Source organism: Elaeis guineensis, chromosome 2 (genome assembly GCF_000442705.2).
Source record: "Elaeis guineensis isolate ETL-2024a chromosome 2, EG11, whole genome shotgun sequence".
NCBI lineage: Eukaryota > Viridiplantae > Streptophyta > Magnoliopsida > Arecales > Arecaceae > Elaeis > Elaeis guineensis.
Window position 1 is genome coordinate 88,724,020 of NC_025994.2, and position 19,851 is coordinate 88,743,870.

The following is a 19,851-nucleotide window of genomic DNA, read 5'->3' on the forward strand; positions in this document are numbered from 1 at the left end:
TCTGTTACTTCAACAGAGCCCCCAGTGCAATGATCAAGAGAACGATGTTTGAATATCTCATTTTTATAAGGATACTTGCATAAACATAAAGGTACTTTGAGTTAAAAAAAAAAAAAAAAATGCTTTGATAATCATGGTGGTTTAAATTTTCCTTTCGTTTAATAGAAAAATAATACAATATACTGCTAAAAATAGAGTCTATTCACCGAATTATATGAATAATAGAAATATTAATTTTCCTAAATGGCTGTACAGTAAATATACTCTAATAGGTACAGCCATCCATTATGCCGCGTTTTTTTTTTTTTTTGGTACATATCATGCTGCTGCTTTTTTTTTCTTTTTTTTGGTACACGTTATGCTGCATTTTTTTTTTTTCTTTCTTCCTTTCTTTTTTTGTTTTTGATAGAAATGCTGCGTCTTTTCAAGAGCATCACAAATGCAGGTGGTCAATGAAATGTAATCTATTATTTTACCAAAAAAAAAAAAGAAATCTATCTATTATAATTTAAAAGTTTGAATGATATAGGGCCCGATAATATCCAATTTCTATGGGGGCCTAAAAGCAAAAGTCCAATCTATAGGAGTGCACGTGACAGTATTTTAGTGCCAATGTGCCATGTGCCCTTCTAAACTTAATCGAAGGTACACCAACCCGACAGCGGAGATGTACATTCCACACAGATCCAACGGCTGTACTAAGCGGATCGATGTCCCTTCGTCGACCCTATAATCCGGGCCGATCGCTGGTTCGATCGATGACGTCAGCCCGAGCTCTCCCGAATTACCCCTCCTGCTCTCTCCTAATTCTATTTTTTTAGGGTTCCCATAATAAATATAAAGATGGAAAATAAAAGAGGAATTCGCGTTGGAGTAGAAAAAGGCGAACCTCCAACTCAAAAGATATTTTCTTAAGTCTGGTCCTCGCCGGATTCGGTCTCCACCTCTCTCGCTCTCTCTCTGCTTCTAGGGTTTCTTCCCGTCGCTCCTAGTCATCGTTTCAGGGGTTTCTGCCCAACCTGTCCAGGTCTTTTTCTCATCTTTGACCCCCTTTTTTTTTTTTTTTTTTTTGCGTTTTTTCGTCTCGTTTTCTTTGCCAACCTGTGCTTTGATTTAGATCAAGCTTTTCTCTTTCATCTGGTTTTTCGTCTTTGGGTTTTGTGGATTTGTTGCGTTTCTTTTTGTGATTTTCTAGCGTTTTGACACCCCATCGGAGGAAAAGTTTTGATTTTGATTTTTTATTTTTTGGCAGAAAGGGGAAAGTTTAGGGTTGATGGTCCGTTGCTCACATTTCTTAGATCTGTTGTGATTTTGCTGGATCGAGGTTGTGGAGTTAGGGTTTAGATTGATTTTCCTTGAATTATGCGAACCTCATGGGCTGATTCGGTCGCGAACGCCGAGAGCTCGGCGGCCGCCACCGGTTCTTCTGCTAGCAACGCCACCGCTGCTGCTCCTCGTCACGCTCGCAGTACCTACGTCCCGCCTCATCTCCGCAGCCGCCCGTCGTCGTCCGAGCCCCCGGCCCCAGCTCCTGTCGATGCCCCCTCTGCTGCGTCGCGGCCGTCCGGGTATGGTGGGTCTGCCGGTGGGAACCGCTGGGGCGGAGGACCCGTTCGTGATTTGGGCCGCCCTGGGTTTGGTGGAAGCCGCGGAGGGGGTGGTTGGAATTCGAGAACTGGTGGATGGGATCGAAGGGAGCGGGAGGTGAATCCCTTTGCTAATGATGACGAAACAACCGAGGCTGCATTTGATGATCAGGAGAACACTGGCATCAATTTTGATGCATACGAGGACATCCCTGTTGAAACGAGTGGTGAGAATGTACCACCACCCGTGAACACATTTGCTGAGATTGATCTAGGGAATGCACTGAATGAGAACATAAGGAGGTGCAAGTACGTGAAGCCGACACCAGTCCAGCGCCATGCAATCCCAATCTCCATTGGGGGGCGGGACCTGATGGCCTGTGCTCAGACAGGGTCAGGAAAGACAGCAGCTTTCTGCTTCCCAATAATTAGTGGGATCATGAGGGGGCCACCTGCGCAGAGGCCACGGGGTGCAAGGACGGTTTACCCGCTTGCACTGATTTTGTCACCCACAAGGGAGCTCTCTGTCCAAGTATGTTTTTGTATTTAGATGTTCCATTTCAGATTCCCTTTTTCATCTGCTGGTCTTGATGATTCATTTTTCTATTTCCATTTGTTTTGTTGTTTATATTTGTTGAGCTTTGTGTTGTAGATAAATGAGGAGGCTAGAAAGTTTGCCTACCAGACTGGAGTTAGGGTCGTTGTTGCTTATGGAGGAGCACCAATCAATCAACAGGTTTTTCACTTTTTATTTGATTTTTGCCAAAGTTTCAAATGCCGGTACGGATATCGTACAATTTTTTTTTGCCAGAATGGTAGTACCAGGAACTGACACTATGTAGGATAGCATCCTATACTGATACACAGTGTACAGATGCCACAAACCTTGGATAGTACGGTACTGTTCATACAAACCTTGATTTTGTTCTGGCATTTGAAACATTTTTAGGTTTTTATTTTGTTGTTGAGCCTGTAGAAAATTTCGTTTACAGCATATTGTTCTGATATGCGCTGATTCTGTGTGGAGTTTGACTTATGATGGATGGTTGTCACAAGCAGTTCTTGCTTTTTGCCCATCTGCACTGTACTAAATCCCTCTCCATGGGGTAAACCATAGACACAGGCCATGGTCAATAGATACATGCACACGTGCATGCACCTCTGCACCTGCATGTGCATATATGACGATAGAGATAATTTAAGTTCTCGTCTAGTTTCTACTACTGTCTGTGGCTTGCAGAGTTGCAGTTAGCATTTTCTGTCCTCTTCATGTATGTATCATGGGTATTTGTTTGAAGCTGAACCATTATGGGATCAAAAATGCATTCTCTGCTATAAAATCATTTAAAATTGGACATGCATACTACCAAGGCTGCTTATAAATATCTTGTGATTTTACGCGATGTTAAAATATGTAATTGCAAGATATCATGAAGTTGTGTTATTATGAGCTGGATCATGATCACCAGACCTTTTGTTGGAGTCTCATTTATGTTTTTTAGGATGAGTTTTCATGTTTGGCTTAAAATTTACAAAGTTCAGACTTTGATATGAAACATTGCATTATTATATGCAAATTATAAATTAACAATAAAGCTAAGAGCTATCAGTGACTAATTATTAGTAACTAGAATTAGTGGCATTTTCTATCCAAGAAAGTGGATTTTACTTTTGGAACCTCATTTTTATGGAATTCCTTATCGTTATAAAACATGCATGCTTTCATCATGCGGAAGACTATTAATGGGGCCAAGTGGCCCAGACAGCATGAAACCCTCGGCTTCTATAATGGACTGGATGGCAACACAGATTCTTTTTTATTTTGGATCAAATTAGGGAAGGAAGGAGGAGAAGAAAGGGTTGAAGAAAAGGGAGGGAGAATGTGGAAAATGGAAAAATGCAAAGTGAAAAGAAATAACAAAGAGAAGAGGGATCAAATATAATTACGTCAAAAATTTAAAAGGATAATTATATCTTGACTAGGATAAAGATGATTGAAGGGGTTGAGGAAGAAGAGACACTTCCCCTCCTATGTTAGACAAATTAGTGAGCAAGGGCATGTCCTTTTTGCTTGTATAATAGCTTGCATAATATCATGTATGGTCTGCATCTTGGGTGGTTGATTTGCAAGTTATAACTGGCATTTGTTATTTAGATAATACATCTGTGTGTGATGGGTGTGTGTGTGTTAGACAAATTAGTGAGCAAGGACATGTCCTTTTGCTTGTATGATATCATTTATGGTCTGCATCTTGGGTGGTTGATTTGCAAGTTATAACTGGCATTTGTTATTTCGTTAATATATCTGTGTGTGTGGGTGTGTTGTGGTGTGTGTGCATGTGTGAGAGTGCGTGTACGCTTGTGGTGCGTGCGTGATGCATGTGTGGTGCGTGTGTGTGATGCATGCATGTGGTGCATGTGTGGTGCGTGTGTGTGATGCATGCTTGTGGGGGGTGTGTGTGTATGCAACATACGTACGTACGTAGTACTCGTTGCAAGTGGTGAATAGCTAATAAGTAGCTTAATTTGTGGGTTAGTGTGACAGATTCTTACTGTTTATACAGCTCAATTTATGTTCATTGTTAATATTTAGTGATATGAGTCCATCTAAGACCAGTGAGTGGTGCAACCTGGTAAAGATTTGACATTTAGTGACATGTGAGCTGCTGTCTAGTCTTTAGACCGGTGACTAATGCAAACATATGTTAGTTTGTTTTCTAAAAGATTTGAGGTTGTTACTTTGCCTTCCTAAAGAGGAGGCAGCCACTACCTAGATACTTGTCCTGGCTTAGGTGCCTTAGTAACAGCCTAAATGGTTACTTTCTACAGCAATCATGCATCCATTGATGTATAAGTGACTTTTATATTTCATCTTAGATGCATGCAACTTCTGCATATATTTGTGTTTAGCCTGTGTGATAGTCTTTGTGCTATGGCAAAAGTGGTCTATATTTATGAAGAACATGTGTTACACTTATTCAGAACTTGCCATTATTTTAGTAGAACTCCTAACCTTCATTCCTAGTGCAAAATTATATTGGATTCTTTGATTCCCTTCAGTGAGGCTACTTTCACCCATACCATCACTATTACTGGATGCCATGAAGCTTCTTAGATGGCATGACCTTGGCATAGAATTGGTGGATTTAATGGGACTTTTTGTAGAGTGAGGAGTGATAAAGAGATTTTTTTATAGAGAGCTGAGTAATGAGAGTTGAAGAGGGAAACAACCCATAGGATATGAGAATTTTATGGGGTTGGACTGGAGCCTTTGAGTCTTTTTTGGTTGACATTGATATAGTGTAGTTATTACATCGACAAAGGAATGCTAATAATGAGATATGAAAGATGAGAGAGAGCTGAATGGTGGATCATGAGCTGAATGTGTAGAAGTGGTATCATATTAAATCCCTTTGAAGCATAGTCGAGAGATGCTTGAATTTGACACTACAATAAATGATGGATTATATATAAGTTCTGAGTAGCAATTGGGACCAGCCACATGAGATTTAGATTGAGATTCCTATATATTAAATGAATGTATGCATTACAGGGATTTGATAATGAGAGGTTGATGTTAGTGCTAATGCTTAAAAAAAGGAAGTTTGATCCAGTATGAGGCTATTTTATAGGAAGTCTGAGTGAGCCTATTTTACAGGAAGTCTGGGTGCTTGAATTTGAAGTATGATATAAGCTAGGGGTAACATGGATTTGATGTCACTTAGGTTCGTACTTTATGCAGGTAGTTCTTGTTATTGCCAAAGTTCCAAAAGACAAGGTGGTGTCATGGCTTCACATTTTTTTAATAACTTTTTGTTAGCATTGTAAGCATGGTATCATAAGCTTTAAACTATACTACTACTAGTTGTTTGATATATATGATAATGAGAGGTTGATGTTAGTGCTAATGCTTGTTACATGCTCTTTCAACCAAATCTCTTGGGTGATGGTTCAAGTACTATTTTATATGAATTGATTTCTTCCAATGACTTAAAAAATGTTATGCATATTGTTGCATAGTGCCTGCATATGCATATGCAGTCTCCTGATTGCACCGCATCGCCTATATACATTACTGTATGCGGTCATACCACATATGGACCAAAAAGGAAGTCCACTTAGCATTGTGCATGTATGTGGCTTCCTTAGTATTGTGAGGCTTTATATGTAAGCCCACTTAGCAAACTAGAGCTACATATATAGCCTACTTTTATGTGGGCCTATGTAGGTGAAGCAGGTTTAAGTTGATGGTTGGGTGTGATATGGTTTCAAGTGGGCCCGATACAGTATTAATAGTGCTAAGATGTATGTGAAAATTCTTGCTATTGGATTAGTTATTATTGTTATTAACATTATTATATCGATCCATGAAGTTCCTATCATTGTCATTATTTTTTATTATACTTAATATATTATATTATTTCTAAATGCTTAAAAATAGTAACTGCTTATGAACCTGCATATGCTGCTCCTACCTCATATGCACTATATGGTTCCTTGTCCGCTTGTAAACCGCAGCTGCTGATTTCTTCAAACTCAAAAATTAGGATTTGGTGAATGGAATTTGAAAGTGTTTCTTGAGTTTCATGTTAGCAATTTGAAAGTGAATGGAATTTAGTTTTGCCAAGTTCTCTATTATATATGTGAATCTTGGGTATATTTGATGGCTAGCAGGTAAGCCTCAATGAGTATACTTCCATCTTGTGTATATCCTTAGTTTTATTGGTGCTAGAGAGCTAAAAAAACAAGAGAAACAACTCTGTAAAAAATGGTCATGTATTTATCTTTTATCAGTTTACATAACCAAATAATTTTGATGGTAAAATCTGGATTTAAAATATTTCATCAACTGATGGAATCTCCAACCGTCCATTAGATGTGCCGTATAGATGATTTACATCATAAATTAATGAAACATTTGTCTATGATCATGTCCCAAGTGACATGGTCAGTTTGTAAAGGAAATATATCCAGTTGTTGCAATAATCCTTGGAAATTTGATTGTTATGAATCAAATCATTTAATCTATATATGATAACCATGTTGCAAGCATTTTTGTTGTACGCCGTGTTTCAAATCTTGGGCAAATGGGGATGTCCATCTTGTCCTGTACATCTGGTTCCTTTCCTGTGACTCTGTGAGAAAATATGACTAGGACGGGAACCATCCACATGGGGAAAGACGAAGAAAGAGGAAATAAAGGAAGGATAGGAGAAGAAAAGGAGAGAAAGAAAAGAAGAAAAGAACAAGAAAGACAGGAAGGAAAGAAAAAAAGGAAAGGAAGAAAGGAAGGAAAGAAGAAGAAGAGGAGAGAGAAGGAAAGAAGAAGAAAAAGGAAAGAAAAAGGGGAAGAAAGGAAAAGGAAGGATGGAGGAAAGGAAGGGAGAAGAACAAGAAAGGAAGGAATAAAGGAAGGAAAGAGGAAGAAAAGGAAAGACTGGGAGAAGAAAAAGAAAGGAAAGAAAGAAGATGGAAAGAAAGAAGAAGAAAAAGAAAAGAAAGAATGGAAGGAAGAATAGAAAAAAATGAAAGGAAGGAAAGAAGGAAGAAAAGAAAGAAAGAAGAAAAATAACAAATAAATAGAGGAAAGAATGGAAGATAGATGGAGGGTAGCTATAGGGATGCTTGAATGTGACATCTCTACTGATAAGGCAGGATGTCAGGGTGTTTTGTTCCCTAGAGAAACTGAGAAAGCTCTCCCCACATGATTTAAAACCTTGGATGTATGTTTTATTTTCTTACATATATGAGTAATAAAATGGGTTAGAGATTGCCAAGAATGTGAATGCATATTATAATTCTGTGGAATTGGTTTTTGGATGGATCTGTCACTAGTTCAGGAATTTGTTGAAGGCTTTAAAGGCAAAAGAACATTGATAGTTCAGCTCACCGCTTTTTTTGCTATTCCTTTTCTATCTTCTTTCCATCACTGGATTGGAGATCTTTTGAAGGTAAATGGAAGAAATGCATATTATTAGGATGAATTTTAAATTTTAATCATGGCATACTAAGCTGAAGGTAGCTTTAAGTTGGAAAAGGGTCACATGCCTTCATGGTGGTCTAGGTTGAGTGTAGGTTGGAGTATTGATATGTGGACGTTTCCTTCCACTATAACCTTGTGCCAAAAAAAATCAGCTACCCAAGGCGAGGTGTGGATATCCCACTTTTGGAAATAGCCAGTCAAAGAAGGATTACTTAAAAATAACAGAAGTCATCATTTGCAATGACTAAGAATTGATAAATTGTAAAAGATAATTTGAAGTTTAGTTTTATGCCTAAAAGTTCTTTGGAGGATGTCCAAATTGGCATTTGATATGTGCAAAATTTACTTTAACAGATCAGTTGGTTATTTTTTCCTGATATAGTGATAGTGATTTATGGGAAACCTGTTTCGCTTATGAAACCATTTGGTTGTTGATCAGATTTGTTTATAGATCCATGAATGTGTAAATTATGTTCTGGCATACATAATTACATATACATGATGCAAGTTAAACCCCAAAAAAAAACGTTTTTTTGCATTATTCTGTAGATTCCCAAGCAAACTTATTTATTGTTGTAGTGCTATGCTTTGGTGGGAAATATATGCATAGGGACTACTGCTTTTTCAAATTTACTGCCCGTGTAAATGTACTGTACATTAGGATATTTTTTTTACTATAGCCTTTTGTAATTGCAACTATACCTTTGATTATCAATGCCAAAAAAAATATGCACATAGAGAGTTGCACATCTGATGCAGTGCCGTACACTTGAATGCGTTGCTAGTCAGCATGTGATAATATTACTCAGGCATGTGCAAAATCAGACCTATGGATCTTTTAGAAGCTGATCTGTTCGTCATGTTTTCTAGATTAGTATGTCCCATTATTGTAGAATTTGTTATAGAGAGTTGCTCATTTCTCTCTGCACTCATTTGAAAGGTTATGCTGTTTCAAGTTGCAAAGCGTAGCTGTATCTTGGGCATTATTTAGGACAGGTTGTTCATGTATCATTTTTTCTTCTTAGTTGGTATATGTAACGTAAGCTTAGCTTGCAGTATGTTACTAGGTGATAACAAAAGCATGTTAGCTAATTTGTTCCAAACAAAATGAACGCAACCCTGTTGATAATGAAAGATCTAGGAAATTCCTCTTTGTTTTGACAGATAATTTCTCAGTTGTTTATTTATGTATAATTATCTTGCCTCAGATCTCATAGATTTAGGGATACAGTAAGATTGGCAAAATTTCAGGCCAATGGCTGCTAGAGTTGGCCAAATGGATGTATATCACAGATCTGAACTCAACTAGCAAGAAATTAGCGAGCTTCATGATGGGGTTATTATTGCACAGACTTAAACTAAGTTCATGTCTGGAAGGAATTGATGTGCTGTACGCCAGAGTGGAGGAGGATGGATGGCTGGTGGTTGGAAAGAGTTTAATGCTTTAATGGAATGAGAATGTTGGAAGTTAAATGGTTTCTTGTTCAGTAAGGTGGACAATTTTAGTTTAGTATCAAATTTTACAACAGGTTGTGCTTAAATGCTGAACATGGAATATTTAATTATTATGGTCCAGCAAGTAATTTAGCTTAGAGATGTGGTTTCAATTTTCTACTTACATGTTCAATCTTAGGTCAATGTTATGGTGTGGTTTCTGGTTTTGATTGTCTGCTTGAGAAATATGACTAGTATGACTAGGTAGTACCCTGACCCTGGATGTGATATTCTTTCTTGTTGAAGTATAGCGAGAGGTGGCAGAAATGCAGAGATTAGGAGGAAATACTAGGTACTGCATAAGGAGCATGCACTGAGCTTGAATCGTACTCCCTGAGAGCATAAAATGCAAAACAAGTTTCAGATGTAGAAGAAGGGGAAGACAACTAAAGGTATAACTAAGAACTTTGACAATTTAAGGGAACAAACAATCATGGAAATTAACAAGTACTAACTGAAAGCCAAATGCAAAAATATGCTTGAGAGCTAAACGGAGCTTCTTGAAATGCTCTTATTTTGTGGATGTAGTCAATTGATAATCTGTCAGTAGGTTTTTTGTCAAAATATAAATTTATGATCCTAGCAAGGTTGGCACTGAAAGTAGATGAGCAGAGCATTTTTAAGACAAGTGGTTTTATGAGTTGTGGCAGTCAGTTGCTGTCATTGAAGCTATTTGGTTTTCTGCTAAATAAAAGAGATTAGTGGAATTGGTCCAAGTATAGATTTCATTTGGGTTTTTGTGGCTTGTGCTTGAAGGTTTGGGTTCCAACTTGTTGATGCTTTACACTTCGTATTTCCTCAAATACATTTGCTATGCTGTTGATGCGGTTTAGCACCCTTCTGATTAAGCAGCAGTTATTTGTTAAAACAGTTAAACTTGGGATCGAGCATTTAGTATCTTTTTGTCTTGCAACTGTGAAAAGAAAGAGCGTGTCTTGGAATGTGAAGTTGCTTCCATCATACTTCTCTTGTGCTTTCTTCCTGTGACAGGCTTTCTACCCAATTACTTGCTAAGGAAATCTTTGAAAGATCTCTATTTAATCCTACAGTTTTGTTCCCTTTTTATTTAGGTGAATTCTGTTCATGAAATTATTAGTGCATTATGATGTTTATTTTATTGGACTCTACATCTTAAATACTTTTTAAAAAAAAAAATATATATATTTGATCAATTAGCATGTTTGAAGATAAAGTCCTGTGGGAATCTTCATTTACTGTTTGAAATGTCTTAATTTCTTATGTCTTTGGTGTCTTGTCCAAGACTGGTCAAGGATCATGGTGGTACAGATGCGTAACCTTTCTGCCAAAACAGAATCTGCATAACCAATATTGTTTTTTTTTTTAACATTCAATTAGGCCTGATTAAATAAAGAAAAGTGTCCTTGAAATCCCGATACATAGTGTACTGTTTCTTTTTTAAAAATTATTATGCATTGTTACTGATTACAGTTCATGCATTTTGGCAGTTGCGGGATCTGGAGAGGGGTGTCGATATTCTTGTGGCCACTCCTGGTCGTTTGGTAGATTTGTTGGAGAGGGCTAGAGTTTCATTACAGATGATCAGATATTTGGCCTTAGATGAGGCTGATAGAATGCTTGACATGGGTTTTGAGCCACAGATTCGGAAGATTGTTGAACAAATGGACATGTCCCCACGAGGTGTAAGACAGACCATGCTGTTCAGTGCCACATTTCCCAAAGAGATACAGGTTTGTTTCATTACGTGTTGAGGATTCTTATATTATGTATGTACTAGAATCTTTGTAAATTGTTTACAATTTGTGGTGTCAACATTTTTGTGCTGGTTGGTCCTTGTTTAATTTTGGATATAACATAACATATGAAGTGCCTATGTATCTCTTGATTATGTTATGCACCAGATTTCAGATGGTAAGCATGACAGTTTTGAGGAATCTGTGTATGAGTCATCCTAAAGCCTTTATAACAGAGCTGTATATCTGTAATTGGTGCATATGAATTGGTGCTTGCTATCATGAACCGTGCGATGAGACATATGTTAGTTATGAATGAATCTGTTATAACTTTGGTGCTATAAATGCTTGATCTAGAAATGGCATTATAAATTGATGCAATCCAATCACAATGATTGATATGTACTTTTTTTTTTAAATTTGTTTTTCTATTGATATTTTTGTTGCTAACACCTCATAGTCACTGGTATGCATTAAATTACGTTGTTCAATCTTTCTTGGGTCAAGAGTGAGAAGTGGCGGAGGAATGTCAAAAAGTTGAATAAGAAATGGGACTACTAGAAAATGTAGACATATAGGCAAAATTATTTCAAGCTAATATTTCTGATGTTTATTTCGTTAGAAATGTTAAGGATTTAAGTTCAACGGGGAAAAACTGTTTATAATATAGAAATATTTAAGTATTGTTTCTCTAGGCTTTTGATATTTTGATGCTTGATGGGAAAAAAAGGAAATACCTGAAGTCTGCATCACATCTCCAAACATGGGTTCGACATGACAAGACATGGGTATGGGTATGGGATTGTGTCTGGCAGAATCATCATGTTTGGACACATCTTCAGTGAATCTGAACCATGGATAGCTATGGAATCTATCCACTTTTTTTGAGAGGGGACGGAAGGCGTAGAGAGCACTGATGGAAAGTGGGGCACCTTCATGGCATGAGGCTGGTTCATGGACCGGATCAGGTGGAGCACACCAACAGCGGATAAAGCATGCTTTGGGAGGGGGGTGGTGGTAATTGAGGCCAAGGTAGGTGCAATATTGGGAAAGGAGAAGGATTAAGTTACAGTTGGTCCAGATCAGGCTGTTGGCATGGGAGATGCACATGGCATAAGGGGAAGAGCATTTGATGGAAGGTTCTGATCCGATCAGGAATTATTTGAGTTTGATAAGCAAATTAAATTCTTTTCTTTAACTTGCACCCTATCTTATGAGCAGGACTTGTTCAATAAAAATAATTTATCCAGTCTCTTATTTTGATGGCCATTTAATATCCAGTCCATGGCCTGTCTTAGAAACAAGACATAGGTGTATTCAAAAATCAGGAATTGGCATGTGTAAATTTGTATAAGACAAAGCAGAGGTGCATATTAAGTAGACTATAATGATGAAAAGTCAAATGAAATAGCGCAAGGCCTTACAGAATCTGGTTATGTACCGCATTTCCATGCACCTGCACCTAATTTTTGGAGCCTTTTTTTTGTTGGCTGAGTCCTTGTATTCTAAGATTGGAGGATAACAAGGATTGAAGTCCCCAACACCTGTTCTCTTACCTGACACCTGTGCCAAATCCCATTGGAATAAAGAGGTTATGGCATTGCATTGTTGGATATAGCTTATGTGGTTACAACGGTTTGAAAAAAAATATTTAGGCCGATAGATATGCTCTATACATGTTTCAGGGCGATTGGTTTGCTTGGTTATATGTAATTTGGTTACCATATGTGTCTGGCGAATCTATCTTTTCATTTTCCTTGCATGTTGTTCTAAGTATGCCATTGAATTTTTTTTAATACCTATCCTGGCACTAACAAAATTGCAATTTTTTTATGCAGAGATTGGCTTCTGACTTCCTTTCCAATTACATCTTTCTTGCTGTTGGAAGGGTTGGTTCCAGTACTGATTTGATTATACAGAGAGTTGAATTTGTTCTTGAATCAGACAAAAGAAGCCACCTTATGGACCTTCTTCATGCCCAAAAAGCTAATGGTGTTCATGGAAAGGTCATATCCACTTCAAAACTGAACTTTCTTGTGCTTTTTTTCTTCACACCCGAGGGTGGCTCCATTGGGTTTCATTTTATTGGATTTTTGCAACATTTTCTTGCTGACTCATTTATATGGTAATATTATTTTGATTGGGTAATTTCTGTGGTTGATGATACCATTACTTTGATCCCTGCAGCAAGCTTTGACTTTGGTCTTTGTGGAGACGAAGAAAGGAGCTGATTCACTGGAACACTGGTTGTGTATGAATGGATTCCCTGCAACCACTATTCACGGGGATAGAACACAGCAGGTAGGCAAATGGGTGATTTGTCGAATTATTGTTCTGATGATATTTGAAAATTGTCTTATTTGTTTCCCATTTTTTTCACCAATCTTATTTGTTGTATATCTATCGTTAAGGAAGTTGCCTATTATGCCCATGATACCTGTATTTGTGCTTCATTCTGGATGGTGTAAAGTATTGTGTTCAACATTACAATGAACATACTTTTTTATTTTTTTATTTTCTTGATTAATCATTATCTTTATTGAGTAGATGAGAAATTCCCTAGACAAAGATGGTTGTTAGATGACTTATTGATTTTTGATTATTACCATGAATCTATTTGTATTTTTTTCTTAGAGATTGCAAAGCTGATGCAGCAGTAGAATTTAGGACTGCTTATTGAGGGTTCTGGATTTTTGTTGAAGAGGATTTCCACCCGAAAAAAGCAAGAGGATCGAATAAATTTTATGCAAAATCTGAGTGCTGTTCTGATGTCTCTGCAAGTAAGAGTTTAAATTCAAGTATGAAAATCTATAGTTGTAGGCTTTTGAGTGCTTTCTGAGGCATGTAGATGGGTTTAAATAAACACTAGATTGCTGTCAAGTAATTTCTGGGCGCAAAATGCCAATATTTTTGTGCACGAAATGATAGACATCTTGGAAGTGGATGATTATTATGCACCGAAAAGAGCAAAGCAGTGGAAAGATTATATATGCCCCTGCAAGTATTACTACAAAATCATTTCCAGATAGAAGAAGAGGAAAGGAAGAAGTTTATGGAGAGAGAGGAAAATGGTGCAGGGAAGACTCTGAAATGGCCTGCAGTATAATGCCTCTTTTTTGCTTCCAACTTTCAAAATCAAATTACTTTCTGACCAAAAAAATAAAATTACCTTGCATCAGTCAACCCATCAAAATAAAAAGCAATAAAGCCCTAACTTTTTTCATAAAATACCCTCATAAGATGGCTTGCGACATATAGTAGGAAAGAGGAGGTTGTCCAGTATGTCCTTATGAAATGATCAGTATAAGAGTTACTGATTTTTTTTGGCATTGATACTAAAGAATGAAAACATTGAGGAGTTTTTATCACATTCCTGAGGAACATATGGTTTTGTTGTGGACCAAATTTGGAGTAGTTTAGTGAATCTCATTGGAGTCTGTAATTACTATTTTCAATTATCTTTTATGTAAAAGATATTGTATAATGCAAGAAGGTAAAGCTTTTCGTTTTTCTCTAGTAACTAGGTAATGCTATTCATGAGAAATGGTTGTGGACTTGGCTTGTCGGGAAGCTGACAGTTAAGCATGCAGGATTTCTGAATTTCCCACGTTATTAATTATATTTGTAGTTAAATAGGCAGATGTAGCTTATCTTGGGCTGAGGAGATGTAGTCTCTATTTTGTCATTTATGGGAGAATTTATAAGTATAAGATATGACAGGGTTAAGAAGCTGTGATTACAAGCACTCGAAGAAAGGTTTGGACTTCTGCCTTTTGGTTTCTGAGACATTGAAGTCCACTTCATGTATAGTGGCTTCACGTATGGCAGTCCACTTCTTACATATGACTGGTTGCGTCTATGACTGAGCTCTAAACTGAAAAATTCGTCAGATGCCTGGCTCCTTCGCAAGGCTATACCCCAAGACTAGTCATTGGAACAAGTGTTCATTGGTCTTCTATGCCAAGGGTTTGGTTGCAAATCAGATTGTTTTTCTTGTTATTTTGCTAATAGTGTGAAAATTGATTGTGTTAGCATTGCATAGTGGATAAAAGAGGATAAATGTCTTAGTAAAAAGCATATTTCGTCATGGATGGCATTAGAATCATTGGATTTGTTATACTTTTTATGATGAGCCAATACTTTTTTTAAAATGTTGGATGATGAGGACAGAGGACTAACAGTTTGCTCTTCGCCAGGAAATCCTTGATGTTTATTTTGTTTTTCTGTGTTTGGTTTTTTGACTGAACTACTCTTTAAGCTTGTTGGAGCCTGTCATTTTTAAGCTTATGTATTCATAAAGAGGTTTTTAGAAAATGTTGCTTTTCCAGTACTAGTTTGAGTTGACACCGTGCTCTTAATACAAAATAATGAGCTTTTTACTGCCTCAATTACTGTTTTTTGTTTTCCTCTTTTTGGAAATCTCTTGCTAGAAAGTTTTAAGTGGAAATTATCTGCTTAATTTAATTTCTGACATAATATTAATTAGCCATTGACTGACTACCAACGCCCCCTTGAAGCATCAACTAGTGATTGCCCGGTCATTGACATCAAAGTTGCAGTATTCAACAACCAGATGATTGTTACTATCTTATTGATGAGTTAATTGTAGTTTTATGGGATTTACTTGATCCCTGAGCTTGTCTTATTATTCCTCTCCTCTTCAAAAATAAGTTTAAAAGTTCTGCTGCTCTTGTGAAAGTAATTTGTTTTGTTTCTTGATTACGGGTTTTGAATTGGATGTTGCTGCTGGTGCTCTATTGGCACGTCATTTATGTTTTCTTACAGGAAAGAGAATATGCATTGAGATCCTTTAAGAGCGGTGCAACTCCAATCTTAGTGGCAACAGATGTTGCAGCACGTGGGCTTGACATCCCCCATGTGGCACATGTTGTCAATTTTGACCTTCCAAATGACATTGATGACTATGTGCACCGTATTGGAAGGACAGGGAGAGCTGGAAAGACTGGTCTGGCCACTGCCTTCTTCAATGATGGCAACTTAAACCTCGCAAGACCGCTGGCTGAGCTTATGCAGGAATCTAACCAGGAGGTTCCTGCATGGCTCTCCCGCTATGCTGCTCGTTCTTCCTATGGTGGTGGTGGTGGTAGGAACCGTCGATCTGGTGGTGGAGGTGCTCGCTTTGGCAGTCGGGACTTCCGACGGGATTCCACCTTCAGTAGGGGTGGAGGTGGTGACTACTATGGTGGAGGTGGTGGGTATGGTGGTGGGGGATATGGAACTGCATCTCCGGGGTACGGGGGTGGCTATGGTGGTCCGGGGGTGACTAGTGCTTGGGACTAACATTATCCCCATTGTCTCAAACAACTAAAGTTCTATTGCCCCTTGTTTTCTAGAATATAATTTTGATAGGGTTGCACACTCGCAGGGTTAAACAGTGGGTAATTGTCCCTTTTTTGGTCTTCTGTTCGTTCAGTAGTCTCTCTTCTTATTGGTTCCCCATCATTGGATGTGTTATCTGGCATTCTGGATGGTTAATATGTGATGGTGAATTGATGGTGGTGGCTAACTTCTAGGTGTTGATGGGATCTGTTTATTTTTTTCTCTTTTTTTTACTTGTCTTTTTCGTCATGGGTTGGGTGTAATTTTGGTGGGGGGTTGTAGAATGTGTTTAGGGTGGGAGGGGCTTTTTTTTTGGGGCTCTTTGTTTCATCTCATAGCATGTTCTTTTAGACCTGAATTAATGGTGGGGGAGTAGACAAGAGCTAGGCTTTTGCTTTCCATGTTTTTATTTCGTGTTCTTGTTGTAAATTTCTGAGAGATTTACTGAAATAAATATGACGGGAAGGGAGAAAAGGGGATAGGATGTCAAATCTTAATGGAAACAGAGTAGCGTGCTTTACGGTAATCTGATATTGTTATTCGAACATACTGAAATATATTTTGTTTTGTCTTTCATTCTCTTTTACTTGCACATGCAGAAAAATATTGTCGAATCTGTTATGGTTAGGAAAAAAAATGGTGTCTTTATGTATTAGTGGATATGCTGTCCATGTGGCGTAATTGAGCAAGCATGTTTATGGCAATCTCCCTCTTGTCAGACCTACATTGGCGCAACGAGAGAAACATGGGGGATGCTGATTCTATTTTGTTCAGCTTTCCTCAAAAGGAAAAAAAAAGAAAGATTATATTTGTTCAGCTATTTGGTCAATTGCTATGCTATTGGGATATGGGACAGTCTCCAACGTGTCTGAATGCTCTGCCCTGTGGTTGCCCCTACTTTTTGCTTGATTTATGATGAGCTGATGAAAAGATTGTGGCTTCTAGTTATGAAAATCGTGCGGATCATTGAATTTGTGTTGGTATCTTAGTTGCTTGAAAGGGCAATGGGGTCACTGTAAATGGGATTTGGCAGCAAATATTTTGTTATTGTTGTTGCCTGAAGATACGTGAGCCTTTTGGATTCAGTAGCGTATTGCTTTGATTTTGTTTGGATGTTTATTCGTTTCTTCAAGGCCTTTCATTCATTGCTTGCGTGCGGTGCTGGAGTCGGCTTGGAGTTGATTGCTGGGAACTCTGTTCGTAGGGTTGTTCTATGGTGATTCGAGAGGTCAGTTGCGTCATGTAATTTTTTTCTTGGGGGGTTTTATTGTGTTATTGTCGTTTATTTCTCCCTTTGGTTCGCCATCAAACTAAACTAGTGGAATAAATAGAAGCAGAGATAATTATGCTATGTAACTTACCTGATCTAAGATCTAAAATTCTAACAGCACATGAAGTTAGGGATAAACTTGGTAGTTTTATAAAATACTTAAAAGGAACCGACGATATGATCTTTTCCAATGCTTGCATTGAGGTGGCCATGCGGTTGGTAGTGCTCAGCCGAAGCCTTGCACCAGTGATGATGACTGCGCGTTACGAAACGAATTGAGGAATGCATGATTAGTGGGAGAGAGTGTGATTTGATTCCGGATGTTTGGTGTTAATCGGCAGGGGAATTTTGTCGGTAGGCACGAAGGAGCTTTCAGAATCTCTCGAGACGTCTGAGGGGCAGGGTACAAGGCAGTCCCGCTCTTCAAGGTACAGGGCAGGCATACTCCTTCAGGAAGGCTGGAGGCAGGTGTCAACGAGGCAGGGTTCTGTACCAGACGACGTTGACTCTAAGAAGAAGATTATTAGAATGATATAGCGTTTGAAGAAATGTTGAAGCAACTCTGTGGTAGCATTTGTTAAAAGCTTGATAATATTTGGTGCAGATATTCAATAGAGGTATACCTTGTCGAAGTGTTATCTCTAAGGAGAGGGAGTGATAGAATGAGAGTGTGAAGATGGAGGAGGATAAAGCTAATTGGAAGTACTGACTTTGGGTTTGGATTTGTCCAGGCTCGAATAATAGAGGTTTGTTATAATTTGGACCAGAATTGGAGCTAGGTTGTAAAGTGTAGTAGCTGTCTCTCAGAGGTGCCTAAGGATGTAGAGAGAGGGGGAGGATTGATTTCGTAGATTCATTTCACATTATTTTTCTACACGCGGAGACCATATTTTTGGATGATTTAAAGTGTCACATTGGAACTAGAAACAATAATGCAAACATTATTGGTCTGATCATTGAAAAGGACAATAACAAAGTGGATGGCACCGACATTCATACTGCACTTGACCCTAGCACCACCCTCTAGCTGTGGTGCTAGCTATCCATGCCGATGCCAAGTATTAAACATGACTAGTTTAAAAAAGGGTTTTGTTGCAGTGCTTCCTAAATCCATATATGAAATAAATTTTTTCTTAAATTTTTTGTTTGCTGTTCGCTGTATGATGAATGGTCCAAATTTTTTGACAGGGAAATCTATTATAACAGGTGGAAAGTTAGACTACAGATGGCAAGTACTCTAATTTGAACAAAATTCGAGAGCCAAAATTCATATCATATAATAAAATGGCCAAGAGAACATTTGCTGATAATTTTATAATTTAGGTAGCTTTCAAGGCAGATTATAAGCAATCAACCTTTTTTTTTCCTTGTTTAGATAAAAATCCTCTTCCAAGGATCATAGTTGTATCCTTGGCTTGATAAAAAGATTCACCTTCCTTCACCCATCCACTATAGCTTTGAGATCCATGCAAACAGGTGAATGATGGGTCTAGAGCACTTCGAGATATGTGCAATGGATGATCCAGTGGTGGATGGGCATGATGCAAGGTGAAGAAAGAGGTGGGGAGGGGGGAGGGATGGAGAGGAAGAGGAGGGAGAGAGGACATCGGGTGAGAAGTTGGAGAGAGGAGGGGGATGAGATTATGACAGGGAAGAAAAAGCATCGGGGAACAAATTGGGAGAGGGAGAGGTCATTGGGGGAGGAAGCAGAGAGAGGTAATTGGAGGGTCATCTAATTATAATTATAGATCATCAATGGTTACGATTCATCTTATTTTTTGAATAAAAAAAGAAAAAAAAAAAACTATAGCAAACCCCATTTAAAAAAAAAAATTTCATATTTAAAGGGTTGATAGTTTTTCCATATATATGAAGTTGTATTTTTTAATAGTGTTTGATTATTTTGGACCTTAAGTTTGAGCATAAATTGGAGAATATCTTAATCAAACTACCAAATGAATTTGTATTTGAAGACCAAATACAATATCACTAATAACTTGATTTGATCGATACCATAAGCCTACTCAATAAGTCAAGCCTAATCTACATCAAGCTACATAAATTGCATTGATCCACCTCTTTTTAAATAACAATAGGTTTTTTGTTATAACCATTTCCCTACATGATACAAGATATTCTTCTAATTGCAATGATAATAAAACTATTTTCTAGCATGACACAATATTTTCTACTTGATTGTAATATTAGGCTTATTTTAGCCGTTTCCAGCATGATAAAAGATTTTTTTTTTGTCTAACTAAAATGATAGATTTTTCTTTTAGAAACTAGTTGTCAAGACGATGCTAGATATTCTATCTGATTACAACAAGAAAAAGATTATAATTTTTTTAGAAAAAAAAAAGGACCCATATAATTACTCAGATCCAAGCTTACCATCCAACTTGCAAACCTAAAATCTCTTGTTGCCAAGAAAATGCTAAATCTACCTGCTCCGTCACCCATGTT

General features: G+C 37.7%; 1 protein-coding gene across 2 annotated transcripts; it reads left to right on the forward strand.

The window, feature by feature from the left end:
- The first annotated feature begins 848 nt into the window (after window positions 1-848).
- On the forward strand, window positions 849-16,691 carry LOC105037033 (DEAD-box ATP-dependent RNA helicase 37). 2 transcript variants are annotated; one of them, XM_073252090.1, is made up of 8 exons: window positions 849-1,027; window positions 1,253-2,118; window positions 2,239-2,322; window positions 10,530-10,583; window positions 10,683-10,772; window positions 12,614-12,781; window positions 12,963-13,076; window positions 15,561-16,691. In XM_073252090.1, exons 2-8 carry the CDS (start codon window positions 1,363-1,365, stop codon window positions 16,074-16,076), a joined length of 1,782 nt encoding a protein of 593 aa, XP_073108191.1. In that variant the 5' UTR covers window positions 849-1,027; window positions 1,253-1,362; the 3' UTR covers window positions 16,077-16,691. The 2 variants fall into 2 exon arrangements, with proteins under 2 accessions (XP_073108191.1, XP_073108190.1); XM_073252089.1 differs by having other exon boundaries at window positions 10,530-10,772.
- The last annotated feature ends 3,160 nt before the right edge of the window (window positions 16,692-19,851 follow it).

Coding starts and splice junctions, on each gene's coding strand:
- LOC105037033 (XM_073252089.1), top strand. CDS start 1,363: ATGCGAACCTCATGGGCTGATTCGGTCGCGAACGCCGAGAGCTCGGCG. Junction 2,323..10,529: donor GAGCACCAATCAATCAACAG/GTTTTTCACTTT, acceptor GCATTTTGGCAG/TTGCGGGATCTGGAGAGGGG. Junction 10,773..12,613: donor CATTTCCCAAAGAGATACAG/GTTTGTTTCATT, acceptor TTTTTTATGCAG/AGATTGGCTTCTGACTTCCT.